The 14,860-nt window shown below is 47.0% G+C and overlaps 4 protein-coding genes across 4 annotated transcripts; 1 reads left to right on the top strand and 3 right to left on the bottom strand.

Moving 5' to 3' along the window:
* Nucleotides 1–203: 203 nt before the first annotated feature.
* CPAR01_09186 (uncharacterized protein) lies at nt 204–933 on the top strand (the record flags this gene model as incomplete). Its single annotated transcript, XM_060493451.1, has 3 exons — nt 204–560; nt 626–691; nt 763–933. The coding sequence occupies 3 exons, from the start codon at nt 204–206 to the stop codon at nt 931–933; spliced, it is 594 nt and encodes a 197-aa protein (XP_060347581.1).
* Nucleotides 934–1,119: 186 nt separating this feature from the next.
* Nucleotides 1,120–3,398, bottom strand: CPAR01_09185 (uncharacterized protein; the record flags this gene model as incomplete). Its single annotated transcript, XM_060493450.1, has 6 exons — nt 1,120–1,547; nt 1,901–2,017; nt 2,088–2,361; nt 2,479–2,966; nt 3,023–3,223; nt 3,389–3,398. The coding sequence occupies 6 exons, from the start codon at nt 3,396–3,398 to the stop codon at nt 1,120–1,122; spliced, it is 1,518 nt and encodes a 505-aa protein (XP_060347580.1).
* Nucleotides 3,399–4,966: 1,568 nt separating this feature from the next.
* CPAR01_09184 (uncharacterized protein) lies at nt 4,967–5,215 on the bottom strand (the record flags this gene model as incomplete). The annotated part of the gene is made up of 1 exon (XM_060493449.1): nt 4,967–5,215. The coding sequence occupies one exon, from the start codon at nt 5,213–5,215 to the stop codon at nt 4,967–4,969; it is 249 nt and encodes an 82-aa protein (XP_060347579.1).
* A 5,990-nt stretch (nt 5,216–11,205) lies between these two features.
* CPAR01_09183 (uncharacterized protein) lies at nt 11,206–12,722 on the bottom strand (the record flags this gene model as incomplete). The annotated part of the gene is made up of 4 exons (XM_060493448.1): nt 11,206–11,268; nt 11,323–11,340; nt 11,403–12,500; nt 12,561–12,722. The coding sequence occupies 4 exons, from the start codon at nt 12,720–12,722 to the stop codon at nt 11,206–11,208; spliced, it is 1,341 nt and encodes a 446-aa protein (XP_060347578.1).
* Between the last annotated feature and the right edge of the window lie 2,138 nt (nt 12,723–14,860).

Raw genomic sequence — 14,860 nt, 5'->3', positions numbered from 1 at the left:
CCCCGCACATTGCATCTGTTGCACGGTCGAGGCACGAAGCTTTCGCAATCGTGATAACATGCTATCATTGTTGCTCGCGCTAGAGCTCAGTCAAAGCAAGGTACAAATATCGTGATGATCACAAACTTATCGAACTGACTGTCCCATTCATCACCCTATCGCCAATAACGTCTTCCTCACCAAGACAGTACCTGTTCCTTACAATGGCATCATCTCCAATCTCCCCAGAGACATTTCATGTTCCACCTACCCCTCATTCCCCAAATTCCAAATTCCCTGTCATTGTGTATAGAAACGCACTGGAGAACAAAACAGTGGAAGGCGCTTTAGAGGCGATCAACACCTCGGAGTGGGTCAAAGGGGGTCACTGGAAGATCGCCAACGAAACACTCGCAGCTACCCCCCACTATCATTTGACGACACACGAGGCGTACACTGTCTTACATGGCAGCGGCACATATGTTCTTGGGAAATCTCCTTTGGACGCAGACACCGATGAGCTCGGCAACCCTGTGGGTGTCGAGTTTGTTGCTCGTGCTGGGGACGTCTTTGCATGGCCAGTAAGTTACTAAACACCGGCAGAACCCGAGGGGCTGAGCTACTTATGCCAACTTCTTCAATCTAGGCAGGAGTGACACACTTTGTTAGGGATTCTGAGGATGACTATGAGATAATTGGGTTTTATGCTTTGGTAAGGTCTACTTAAACATCGCTTTCAATCATACGTTATGTGCATAAGTCAGGAGCTGACGAGGTTTTGAGACGGGGTTCAACTCAAGGGAAGAGCCTTATGATATGGAGTATGCATTGGATTCGGTTCAGGAAACAGACGAGAAACGGGGAAGGTGCGAGAAGGTCCCTGGTCCGCTTAAGGATCCGTTATACGGAGAAGCAGGGCCGATGCCATCTTTGTGGAAGATGAATGATGCTTGATCTTTGCAAACGTACGTTGTGCGCAAGCAAGACACCCTAGGCAGAAAAGAGTTCCAGGGAGTCTGGACAGACATACTTTCAATTGAACACACTGCACACCATTCCTGACTCATGGCCACTTTGTGTTGTGTTTCTCCTAAGCAATGTTGAGATGTCTCTTAGGTCTGATTGATCCGCGGCTGTCCACTAGCCTTCAGCTACGGGGAAATCCCAGCTCAAGCTCTCAGGATCCAGCGAGTTAGCGATATCGATCAGAAGGTCTGTGCTAAGCTCGGCCTCCATCGCCAGGCTTTGCTCAAACTCCAAACCTAGGGCCTGGTCTGTTGGGTATGATCCAACATCATTGGTAGAGGCAGTACGCTGTGTCCCATGAACTTCGGTTGGGACTTCTTCGTCTGCACTGAGATGGTGAAGATAATTATCAAGCTGCCTCAGTTCAGATGAGATCATTCCTGCGATCTTACTACCGTGAGAGCTCATTTCTTCGAGAATGAGGAACACCCGTTGAGACCACGCTGCTTTGTCGGGAAACAGAGTCGGCTCAATAGCTGCAGCCATAGACATGGCGACTGCAGCTGTTGATGTAGCATCCAGATCAAACGTTAGGAAGCTTTCTGTGATTCGTCGAATGAGCTTCTACTTCTTGCAAAGAATAACTAAGAGACTTACCCAGTAAACCATGACTCAATAATCTCAATGAAATTTTGATTATCTGTCGCGAAGAATCCGTGCAAACCTGTATCAAGCTTCTGATGCTATCGGAATGCAACCACTGCATCAGCACTGATTCAGATTGCCCGAGTTTGGACTGCAGGAATATGAATAATAGCGGCCTAGTGGTTAGAACGATGCACTTCGTACACGTCAAGTTAGCATTTCCTCTATACCGAAGTTTGATGTCTCCATACTTGGTGGTACTGGAGATGCAAATGTGCCGAGACACGGGAGACTCCTGATGTGTTCTCACTGGAGTCGATGTCAAACAAACCATGGAGGTCGGTAGCGAGGCCTGCTATACTTTGGAGAACAGCCTTTGTGGCACCCAAGTAGCGACTGTCAAGCTGTCCTTCAATGCCATAAACAGCTAGTGCAACATGTTAGCCACCAGAACGATGGTAGTAAGCTCAAGATGAGTACATGATTCTTCGCCTTACTTTGATGGATCTGCCCCAGTACCTGCGCCAACTTGATCTGTATGTGCAAAGCGCTGGTTCTTTGTGCTTGCTCGTAAAATATGGGGAACGGTGTGCAGACGCATTCATCCGAGATGAACATAGGCACTCCCATGAGTGCTGACATTTGACGCTCCAAGACATATATTGTCCACCATACTAGCCTGCACCTCTGCACATACGTCTCGTCTAGATGGTGGCTCTGCATCTCAGTATGTAGGCCATGTTCGAACGCTGTGCTAAGTGCCTGTCCAACCTGGAAGAGGTTTATCAGAAGCTGAGGCCAGAGAGAGAGGCATGGCTCACCAACATATCGATAAGCAGCGGGCCGACAACTTATGCAGTGAAGATACAGCGAGGTACAGCAAAGTACCTGCATCCTTTCTATGTAGTCACACTCGAAGAAGGTGAAGTCCGGCATAAGCTTCATAGCTTGCACAAACAGGTCTGCTCCAGGAGGTTGGTGTGACTTTGATGTCTGTACGATAAACGCCTTGCCGAATGCTAAGATAATGAGGTAGTGAACGAACCACAGCCGGGGGACTTTTGACTGATCCGCGGCACTTGCATGGAATGTGGCAAAGTGCTCCATGAAACTGTCCTCTTCAAACAGATAGAACAAGCGGCAGCAGTGAAACTTGACGGAATTAATCAGATAGATTGCAAAATCCTGAGTCGGCAAACTGGCAAGGCTGAAATCGTCCCCTGGAGATGAGATTCGGCCTCCATCCCACCTCAAGTCGTAAACCTTTCCGTCAAAGAATAGGTTCTCTGGGGATAAGGCAGTGCCGGTGATTGCTTCATGGGTCATAGATAAGACCCGTCGGTTGAAAGCCCAATTGGAAGACGTTCCCATAAATACTGATTAGGCAAGCATCAGCGTACTGCGCTGGAGGAAACTGGCGCCTCAGACGTACCGGGAGTACCACTAGGACCCGGAACCCAGTCTATTGTATGGAAAGCTAGTGGATTTGTGAGCGGTGCCTCGTTTGTGGGCACATGGACGCCAAGAGATGAAGCGAGTACAGTCGAAGATGAGGGCGTAATGGGGAAAATGTTTCCCACTGTGCGGTCCTGTGTTGAAAGATAACTCTCAGTGGCATCACCAGGGATTTCGACTATATTATCTGTTAGTATCTAATCTTGAGCGTAAATATTGAACGGACAGCCTGCTCTGACGCGTTTTGTTGTTTGCTTGTTGATCCAATGGCGGGTCTTGTGAGACCATCAAAGATGCTCGCCGCTCGGATGCGGCCAGCTTTTCTTGCAAGTCGCTAATATACCTAGAGCCATTTCGTGAGTGAACCGAGTAGTTTGATATCAGAAGTAAGTCGACCAGACTGAAGTTTTACCTCCTGGTGACCACGACCTTTTGCGACTCGTCAGGAAAGACGCATTCCTGCTCTCTCTTGCTGCATTGTTGACAGGGGTCTGAGCCCGAGCATTTAATCTTTTGATCGCGGCATCTTGTGCAGCTTCGCAGCCGAAAAATCGTCAATAAATATGACCGGTCAAGTCCTGTTGACAGGAGCAGCCATGGTGACTTACGCTTTCGATGTGCGCCTTTTCGATGCACGGTTTCTCCCAACACCGCTCCTTGCTGACATTGCCACGCTCGATTTGTTTTGGCTTTGGCAGTCGTATGAACAACACTGCGTAGGAGAGCTACTTGAAGTTTGTGCAAGAACAATAGGAAGACGATGATATGATGACTCGAAGATGATAGATGCGATAAATGGGCGGCTTTGTGGGTGGGATTTCTTTATCTCGGAGGATAATGTCCCCACTTGACATGTATCCGACTATGCGTCCCCACAGCATCCCCCCGGCAGGATGCGAACCCCGCCCTCGGGACTGAGCCCGGCGTTGAGCGGAATGCGGAAAGTATCCCCGGATCCGTGCTAGATCTCAACTAAGAACGATAGCACGAAGATACACCACAGGTAGCATGAGGTAGGCGCCGCGATAGGAGATTTGGTCGAGTGTGTGGAGACCTTCTCGGTGATATCGCCCGCTTGCGAGTCTCGTACCCCGGGCCACTACTAGAAGCGCCAGATTATTCGACTTTTCCCGTGTCGTAGGTATAGCTTGTTGGTCACTGAAATCTCAACCAGAACTACGTGGACAACTCAACATGCGCGATTTGGACTACGACTGTCTTTATGAAGCTTTACAAAACTATTGGCGGGTTTCCGTTGACCTGATGCAAGCTTTTAGCATTCAGGTCCATGCAGATCCGATGTAATCTGAGCCAGATCAATTGTCTTGCAGGTATCTTTCCGATCGAGTCGTTGCTCTAGTCATGATTCATCAAACCTCATTTGTTAAATTTCACGGCCTTGTCATTATGTAGCGATGGAAAAAAATGAACATGAGCCAAATTGATTTAAACTGCTATTTTGAAAACCGGCCTTCAGGTATGATTTTATTGTCAATTGATACAGGTCACTTCCCAGAACAGACTCAACTTATACGGGCTAGCCTCATTGTATTCAAAGTGAACGATGAAAAGCAGAGATATCAACCGGTTACTGTTCTAAGGCCCAAGCCTCAATAAGCAATCCCTACGTTAAGTCTGATTCAAGGTCTGGTTCAAGTCCTACTTCGGGTCTGCGTTACCACTTGGGTTTCCCAAATCAACTCATAGCCGGCGTGATGGTGTCGAAAGTATACTAAGGTAGGAACGACATGAATACCAAGATCAAAAAGACGAAAGAGGTTTGCCGTGAAGGTCTTTATGTTTGGAGCTCGTAGACTTGAAAGTAGCGGCCTAATAATTAATGTTAGATTATCTTGAATACAACCAGAATCTGAACCGAAGCTTACTATCAAGTTGCATCGTAGCAGGTACGGACAAATGCCTACTTGGGGCAGCCGATACCCAGACCAGTATCAAAGGTGCAGCAGTCCGCGCCACAGGTATTCGAGTGGGATTCAGGGCAGATTGTGCCTTGCGGGAAGTTAATATAACCGCCTTGCCTGACTCTTGCGTCGTTATCGCGATAACAGCAGTTCTCGATAGTCTTTTTATTCCAGTTGCAGTACGCTGAAGCTTCGCCAAAGAAGCCAAAAGCAGCAATGGCGACCGTGAAAATGGTTGAGGAATGCATGGTAAGGTTAACGGAATTGGAATTATGCCGTTAAGAAGAGAGAAGTAAAAGAAAGACTTTTGTAAAAGTGAGAACGAAAGTGAAGACCGAAGTGATGATTGTCAATGAAGGTTGTGGCGATGATGGAGATGATTATCTATGGATAGTTGTGTGTTCTTATATTTGTTATAATCATGACTCTGGGAGGGACGCAAGTGGGTGCTTCGCAGGAATTCAGTCAGGTGAATTTAGCAATAATCTGCCCTAGATGGAATGGGAAGGGTAAACTTTGTTATTTCGGGAAAGTTTGACATGTATCATCGAAGTTTATGGTCCACAAAGTTCTAGGCTCAATGAAGGAGTATAGACAAGATGCGAGCTGTGTTGAGCAGAGTCCTTTCGCTACATCCTACCTTCAGTTCTCCATACTGATGCCAAGGTTTCATGTCCCACGATATTTATAGTATGTATTTCCAGAGCACTGGGCTAAAGTTGAGGCCTCGAGTCAGGTCCCTATTTTCTTCATAGCCCTATTTTGTCATCCCTCTTCCCCTCCAACTTCCTCCTCCTGACCAAACTTGAACTCTTCACAGCTGTAAAGGGCCCGCACAACTTGACTCCAGCTGACTCAAGGTATAGCTTTCTGTTGTTGTGAAGGACCTTCAGAATTTCTGGTTCATCGCATTGGTGCTTGAATCGGTGTCTGTTGAAAGCTCGAAAGTAAGCTATCCCACCGGGTACACAATTTCTACCCTGAGGTGCCAGCCCGGTGTATTACATGGGTCAACTAGGGTGTAGGCGTGTTAGGGACGTGCCATGGGCATGGGAAGAGCACATGCTTTTTCTCCCGGGCATTTAGCCTCTAACATTGCCAAGATCATTTTGTCGTACGGAGTATCCGTAGGCCAGATGACCTGCGGCCTTTTTTTCACCGGAAGAGAAGGTAAGCAGCACTGTTGGATTACGAGGCAGAAAAGGGGCCCTATTAGGTAGTTAGGTAGGGGTGGTAGGTAGGCAGTTTGGGCCCGTGCAGACGGACCCTTCCACCTACTTACACCCACTGAGGGATCGCGGGCTCTGCCCACGATCTTCCCCTTCTACACACTCAATACGCAATAGACCTATACTGACCTATTGACCTCGTCGCGACCGAACGGTCTGACCTGCCTACGTGTATACCAACAAGCACTATAGAGGAATCGGGGCACGAAAGGTATTGCTCAGAGTCTCAATGAAAAAATGATAAACTGCTAGTAGGTGGTTAAGTTTAACGGGGACCGGAGAAAGTGTTGCTTTGAGCCTTGACAGCAGGTATTGCTAATGCTTCTTGGTCCGAAGACTCATTTTTATAACCTCGAGCATTCTATTGTGGTTAGTTGTTTGACCGTCTCTCGTGGTCACTACATGAAGTGGTCATTTTCTGAGAAGGACAGGGAGTTTTGTCTCCGGTTCTGCTGTCTAATTCATGGACATCAGCTTGTGATCTCGCTCCTCAGGGCTCATTTGATGTGAGAGATGAGTTTAAATAGTATTGTCGTTACATGTGACCTCACAAGGTAGAGCTTGGCTCTAGTCGTAGAGCTAGCGAATGATTGATACCCTGTGTCTGATTCCTGCTCCCTGTACCCTCTTTTTCTTTAAGTCTCCAAATACGGTGGCCGAGTTCGGGCTGCTTCTAACCTTCCATATGCCCACTATAATCGAAGGATTTGGTGTCGTGTAGGCGGGTGTGCGGATGTTAGCAGGAGGTGTGGTGGGAGTTATATCTTCCTAGGCAGAAAAAACTTGAACAGGGCAACGCCAAGGTGCATCTACAGATTGACAGGAACATCTAGAGATAGCTGCCGGATTGGTACCTGCTATAATCTCAGAGCAAAAAGTATCGCAACTAAACAAGATACTAAAGATTTGGCTTGGGTTAGAACACATTACAAACAGCTGTGCTAGTGTAGGGCCTGTTACCCCACGCCTCTCGTTTGCGACATATGGAGATTGGTCGCAGCACTAGAAAGCATGGCAAACGTCTATGGGATGCCTGATAACGAGGTCCTATCGATGATGTAACTGCTATGCGCTGTGCATAGCCCTACCGGGGTCTTCAAAGCCTAAGTACCTCATGTAGCATGGTATGAGTGACACGCCCGTATCTTATTTCAGAAGTGCGGTGGTGCAGAAATACCAGTCAGCCCGCATTGCCCCTCGGAGCCACCGAGACTGGGCTCGGGATTTTGGCCGTGCTTTCAAGTGGACTATTAATGGCCAGAGCCAGAAGGTTCGTCTTTAGTATGTGTCGACGGGGTTTGCCGTTGCTTGGACACTGTACCGCTAGTCCATCAGGCTAACTCTTGGGTCGTACCAAGGACCTGGCGTTAGGATAGACGTGAATCGCTGGCGGACTAGTCGCGATGCGTAGGGCCTTCGGACCCGGCATGTCGCACGATCGCTAGAGGCGCATGTTGGCTAGCTTTAATTGTGATTCTGGACGGCCTACTAATCGTATGATCCGAGCAGATACGATGCGCTTTACTTATTTAATATTAAACATTCTTAATGATTGTTAAACTAATCTACGCGTTTATAAACTATTAGCTCCTTGTCGCTTATACTAAATGCTAGAGGCCCGTTATCGATTACGGTAGCTCGACGTATATTACGCGCAGTTATCTTAGTATTATAGGGGTTCGTACGATGTATGGATTTTTTATTAATTATTTAGTATAAGCATACTGCGCTATTAATTAAGTGCCGAAGGGTTAGGCTTAAATAGAAATTTTAAAATTTATAAATCTTAAATACTTACTACCTTAGCTAACTTTTTACTTACTATTAGTAAGTTAAAGAATAATTTAAGATTTATAAACCCTAAATAACTACTACTTTTACTAGCCTTTTATTTACTAATAGTAAGTAAAAGAATTTAAGTACTAAATACTCGAGCTAACCTTTTACTTATTAATAGTGAGTAAAAGAATTTAAATACTAAATACTTAAACTAACTTTTTATTTATTAATAGCGAGTAAAAGAATTTAAGTACTAAATACTTAAACTAACTTTTTACTTACTATTAGCGAGTAAAAGAATTTTAGTATTAAATACCTAGTTAATTTTAATTATATTTCCTATTTTAATTTTTTTAATAAATAATAGTAATAGTAAATCTATTATTTTTCGTTTTAATTTTCCTTTTTAAATCTATTATAGAACTTTTATTATTTTAGGATTCTTTTTTACTAAAATCCTATTTATTATATTCGTTTTTATTATATTATATAGGTCCTATATAAATAGTACTCTTTTTATTAATAAATTATAAACTAACTTTATTTTCTTCTTTTTTAATAAACTAAGACCTTCCCGTTTTTTCTTAGCCTTTAACTACTTATATTACGAGTTAATATTTTTTAATAAAAATATTAAAATACCTAATCTTAGTATATTAATTAGAATCCTTAGTATAGTAAACTAATAAATCGTATCTAAAAATCCTCGCTCCTTTTTTAAGCCTAGCTCTTTTATAAAATAGCTCGCTAAGTAGCTATTAATATCCTTTTTTTAACTAGTTATAAAACTATTTTTTTATAAAAAGTTTTATAATTATAATACCTTAGGCCCGCCCTATAAATAAAGATTTTTTAAGTCGACTTATAATTTTTAAAACTTATATTATTATATATATATCCGGATCTATATAAAAGCTATTTTTATTTTAGTAAATATATTTATAATACTCCCCTACTACTTAACTAAAAAAGTTAATTTTGGGTACTCTAATTTAATAAGCATATCTATAAGTCCTTTAACTTTTAAAATTACGTTACTTACTAAAAAGAAGACTACTTTATACTTAGCTAATAAGTAATATAAACGATTTTTAGAGGTTTTTCTAAATATTTAATAAAAAAAAAGTTCGCTAATATAATAATAATTTTCTTTTTATAGTTTAAAGTTCCCCTTTTTAGCTCCCTTTTTATATTTTAAAACGCTATTTAGGGTTAGGGTTAGGGTTAGGGTTAGGGTTAAGGTTAGGGTTAGGCCAGGTACAAGGTACGGCTACCTACGGTGTATGCCACCGCGAGGCAGTTTATTCCCGAGAATTACTGCCTGTGCTGCCCGGGCAGTTCTCTGTTTCCCGTCAGGAAGTGGGTTATCAAGATGAACGGCCCAATCTCGATCAATCATAAGGGTCCCTCTTGTGAACCCCGGCTCGCCCAGCGGCATCCCTCCCCTACGGCGCGAAATAGCCCGCCGAGAAGGTCGAACCCGCTGTCCGCGCATCGGGGATGTGCTGCACCAGTATGCTGTCACGGCCAAAGGTTGGGTGGTGCTGCGTGCAACATGCAGGCCCGTACAGTAGGCATGTAACACAAACCAATCACCCGTATCTACGGATATCCCGTAATACCCTGTGTGCCTGTGTGCATGTGCCTGCATGTCTACAATTCCAAGTTCATCGCTGGTTACTACAGTGTGCATCTCAATAAAATGGAGTCCTGCTTGTTGGCTCTATATTCCAATACTCAAAATGGTGACGATGTACTGAACGGAACCTTGATAAGTTGCTCTCTTTAGAATTTCGTTTGGTATAGCTTAGAGCCTCAGGCTAGGAGAGTGGCAGAATCTTTGCCATATTTGCCTCAAAGTGAAGACACCGCTCATCGTCAAGTACATCAGAGGTTGAAGGCCACTTGCAAGCCGATCTGGCGTTACCCGGCTGGTGGTTACGGATCACCGCTACTGGCGAACTCTTGACAGGGTTAGTTTGGAATCATCAACGGCCGTTATTCCAGACTCGGTACTGTCGAGGATGCTCATCTGCAGCCGTACATAGACATGTATTATGTGGCAAAGGTGTGAAATTATTAATAATGAAGCTCAAATGCGGAGACCCGAGACCCCGATACGGCTCAGCTCTGAGTTGGGTAAAGTGTAGGACCGTTCCAGACTTTGGCATGCAGTGCAGAGAGACACTGGAACCAAAAGAAACCATACATACCTACTCCGTAAGCTCCGTCAACATCACTCATACAGCCTAGCTGTGTGTCACAGGCATGGTTTGCCTGCCGCGAGTCCTCCCCCCCTTTACCCATCCGCATGGCCGGATTCTTGTTGTAATCCTACTTGGATTGTAGGCCATAATAGTGCCATACAATATGGCCAGGTTAGTTGCTTTGACCGGAGACTTTAGGTGTACGATAGCCGTCAGCTGGGCCCAGGATGGGTCATCTCACGGTTGATAAATTGGCTCCGGGGCGATGTTCGGGGCGACATTAGATGGACGAGAGGTCGGAATGGCATCAGTCAGTCGATCCAAAATGGTTGAGGTGGAGCGGAGTAACACTGTTGTTGTACTCCACGATCCTGGACGCATCCACTTTTCTCTAGGAGTCGTTGTTTGTTTATTGGGCTGTCTGGTTTTGTAATGGATGGGCCGTAAGACACTTTTCGGAGGCTCCTCCGTCTACCCGTCCAAACTTCCTAAGTCTCCCAAAGAGTGTACATCAACTTCGATTTCACTCGCCTCGAACCCCAGACAGCGACCCTCTTGCCACGCTTACAGCTCACTTAACTAGAGTATGAAAAGAAGACAGCATCTGTCAAGGCATTATATTCATCTTACCGAAAGTTTCTCCGGGCCAAGAGAACAACCCCGCCAAACGGGTGCATCACTCACCCAAAAGGGGCCAATGTCCCACCTTCCCCTGCAGCATGGGCCCTGGTCTCTCTCTGAAGCAGTTGTGTGGAACTTCGGTGTAACCCGCGATCCAGAGTAGACAGTCTCCCCGACTCGGCTCCGGCGAGAAGCAGACGTGGCCCTGCATCTGCGTATACTGCGATGTTCTTGTCCCTATGAAAAATGGGTATAATATCCAAGGGTAGGGATGAAGTCAAGATGATCGACATTGAGTTAACCGTATATTCCCCCGCAGAGCGGTCTCTTGGTTGCTTGTATGAAGCCTAGCGAGCGGTGTTACCTGGCGTCTGATGGACAAGAAGAGGGTTTGCCCTCCATTCATCTGCTCTTTTCGCGCATGTCCTGTTTGGGCGGCAGTCCGCACGCAGATGCCCTTGATTTCTATCTCACTGTATCTAATTGCGACCAGGACCTGTAGATTTCATCTCTAATCACCTCGTGACCGAGGCTCCTCTGTAAGTTTTGTCAGCTGCAGTTTCAGGACGAGCTGTCAAACTGGGGGAACGAAAGCTTACTGGATGGAAGGTTTTCCCATAATACGTTGGGACATACCACATGGAATTCTGAATCATGACATCCTCCGCGGTAAATTCCAGCGATGGATAGTCGCGTTTAGCCCTCGCCATGTAACAGAGAGCCAGCAGGCCCCAATCTCCTGATCTTTCAGCCGGGCCCAGGCACGTCTCCGGGTCCGCGAGCGGTGACAACGGCGACAAGGTCTTGCTACTCGCACCATACTCGATGCCCACTGTTGTAGCATTCGGGGCCGGCGTGGGATCCGTTACATTTGGGTTGTTGTCTTTACCTCCGACGAGAAAGAACCAAGTCTCTGTCCTGTTGTACGCTGGTTCCATAACGCCTGGTTCGCAGAAACGATGGCCTTCGAACTTGGCGTCATAATCGACGAACAGAACCTTTGGAGTCGTAAACCTCGAATTGACGGCATCGATAGAACTCCTCAGTTTCTCGTTGACTGCCACGACCATGTCGTTCATCCTCTGGCGTACATCCCTCTTGAGTTTTGGTCCCTGCCACCAGACACCGAGGGTACAATTGTCGCACTCATCAGTTTCCACGCTGAAGAACCGAGCATAGCCGGTCACGGTAATTATGAACCACGGCCGCTTCTCCCACTGCACTGTGTCCAGTATCTCCATGATGACCATCTCTAGCCGCTGTGCAAAATCCGAACTCTCGATCTGATCGGTTACGAACTGCAGTGCTGTCTCGCAACTGCCAGAGTTGAAGCTGTAAAAGCGGAATATGCAAGCATTCATCACGGAGAAAAAGCCAAGGTCGTTGCCTCCGATTGAAAGTACCGCAAAGTCAGCATTGATCGACTTGTTGAACTTGTCAACCTGGCTGTGATCGCCACCTGATAGAACATTACTGGTGGTCGACCCGGTACATGACAGAAACTGAAAGGTTGCTGTTCCTGGGGCTTGGCTTTCAGCCAGGTCGGTGAAGATCAAGACTGGGTATGCGTGGGATCCCAGCCTGCATTCGTCCTCGACGCCATCAACGCCGGTGCCGATACCGGCACTATAGGAGTCACCGAACGCAACAAAACCAGGCGGCTGTTGGGACTGTCGACGGTCGCTCCATAGCGAGTGCTTGAAGTAATCAGTTGAGCGCACTATGGAAAAGTCTCATTAGACCGTCTGTGAAGCTACGGTATTTGTAAGGGATTCGGGAGGCATGCCTTTGTCGGAAGACAGCAGTACGTATTGGTCTCTGGGATGGTCTTCGAGAGATAAGACTTGTGGCACTGCGGATGTGAGTCTAGCTCCCGCCAGCCAGCATAACCCAAGAATGGTAGGTGTTGAGAGAAGCATGTTGGAGTTCGTGGCAAGACAGAAAGGTAGCTGATGCTAGATCACCGCACGCCAGGGCGGACTTTGATGTGTGAATACGACTCCATTCATTCGAGTTATTGCACGAGTTGCAGTTCGCAATGAGAGGCACAAACAGAACTTGTAGTCTAAAAGTTGCAGTAGATAACGGTAGATATCTTCGAGAGGGAGCACCAACGGATGACATGCCGGGCGGCGCAGCGTCAGCGTGACCAGTGATACGCTTACCTCAGCCACTTTAGCTTGTTGAGAGAAAGGGCGTTGGACCAGTTACTTGAACGAATGGCTGCACGAGGGACATTTCCGACCGATGGCAGGTCCTCCCATTTCAGACAGACAGAGGACGTTTCCCCCACCCACTCGGCGGCAGAGATACAGCAGGTGACACCCTCGCTACTCGATCTCACAACCTTTCTCTCTTCTTTATTCTCTGGTGTTGTGATTCCGGAGGAGGCTCCGAAGTAGACGGGAATCGCGGCCCCTTCGGCCCGGATTAGTCCGTCGCATTTTGTTGAGGTCGGTTATGGCGGAATCTTACCTACAGACTACCTTACCCATACGACGTTGGTGTAGCTTCACAAGGGATGATTCAAACATGAGGCCCCGCGCTTCTTTCTGGGACGCCATGGTGTGCGAACAAGGACCATTGGCCATTTTTTTTGGTCCATTTCTTCATCTCGACTTCTAGCTTATCGGCGTCCCGACTTGGCTTGCATGTGAAAGGAGGAGCTACGGCCTTTTAGTGTCCTGGCGAGACAGCTTTATCGTCGCATATTGCAAGCAGTGACATGCGCATTTTCAGGAACATCTTGATGGCCAAGGCTGGAGAGTATGGGGCATTTTGCAGGATGGCGTGTCCGGGACCTCAAATTGGTGGGTAAGGTGGATTACCTTTGCTGCCAGTGCGTGCTATTCAAAGCTTACCTTCCCCTCCTCAACCGATGCTCTTCTTATGCTGCAAGATCATTGTTAACTATTGTAGATGTCTCCAATTGATACTGAAATGTTCATCTGCGGGCGAGATTGCGCCAGAGGTTCAAAGGTCGAGACCTCTGGAGTGGTACATTGCAAGCGGGTATTCGTGGGCACCTTCCGAGATCAAAATAGCCCGGGGCAGTGACGTAATCGCACCTTTTGTTGCTTCCCGCCCGGCCTGTATTTCCCGTGACTGCACTTCCAACCGCGCCCAACGTCATAGCTTCCTCTGCATCCCAGGCTCGTCAACCCCGCCAGCTGCTGATCGCTAGATCCCGCCCTTTACCTTCCCCGTTAAACTAAGGTAGATGCAGGCAACACAGTGTTGACTTGGCAAATTGGTGGGCAAGATGACGACCTCTGCAAATCAACCCATTAGTTCCAGGCCCGCTCGTTGGCTGGCCTTCCCTACATGTGCCACATCGGGAGCCACCGCAGCTCGTCCGTTTGCGCCAACTTTGACGTGATCTCGTCTAGTCTCTCCGTGCTGGGCTACTACCAGCCAATCCAACGTCGCAGATGAGCTCATTTGCATCTGTTCTAACCTGTCGTGCCTTGCCTTGCCTTGCTTTGGCCATGTCCAAGCCACCTTTTCTTCTTCCTCGTTTCTTACGTGCGGCAGAGATACCTCCCACACAAGAACCAAGGTGTGGCTGCTAGGATGCACATGCCTGGATAACAATGGCATTAGCTGCGTCAGACCCCTCATTCCTATTCTTCCGCGTCACTTTGGGCAAACCATTGGCTGCGAGGCATATGTGTGCCGCTAGCGAGTCCAGCAGGATGGGATAGTTGGAAAATTCAAGGCCAAGATATATCTGTTTCTGTCTCGAGCCGTCGTACCCGTTAGTTACGTTCGTTGTCTCTTGCCCTCTGGAGGGCAGAGAAGTACTTGCCTACCCCGTACCTGGCCATCCCGTCCGTTGCGTGTCCACCCCAGCCGTCCAGGTATGCTATTGTGATGTGTTTGCTATCGGAGGCAGGCGGGGAGAAGCGAGGCCCAAAAGACGTCAGACCTGCAGGCTACCTACTTGCTATTCGAGGGCTCCCACGTTTACCTTATAAGACAGCTCTTTGCCCAGTATCACCCCGCCTTCCTGGAGTATTCACTTACATCTAGAAAACAAACAAATAACCAATCGGCC

This window comes from Colletotrichum paranaense (assembly GCF_030867605.1).
Source record: "Colletotrichum paranaense strain IMI 384185 chromosome Unknown Scaffold_7.1, whole genome shotgun sequence".
Lineage (NCBI taxonomy): Eukaryota > Fungi > Ascomycota > Sordariomycetes > Glomerellales > Glomerellaceae > Colletotrichum > Colletotrichum paranaense.
The sequence above is the reverse complement of the archived record's forward strand: the minus strand, read 5'-3'. Positions and strand labels throughout refer to the sequence as shown.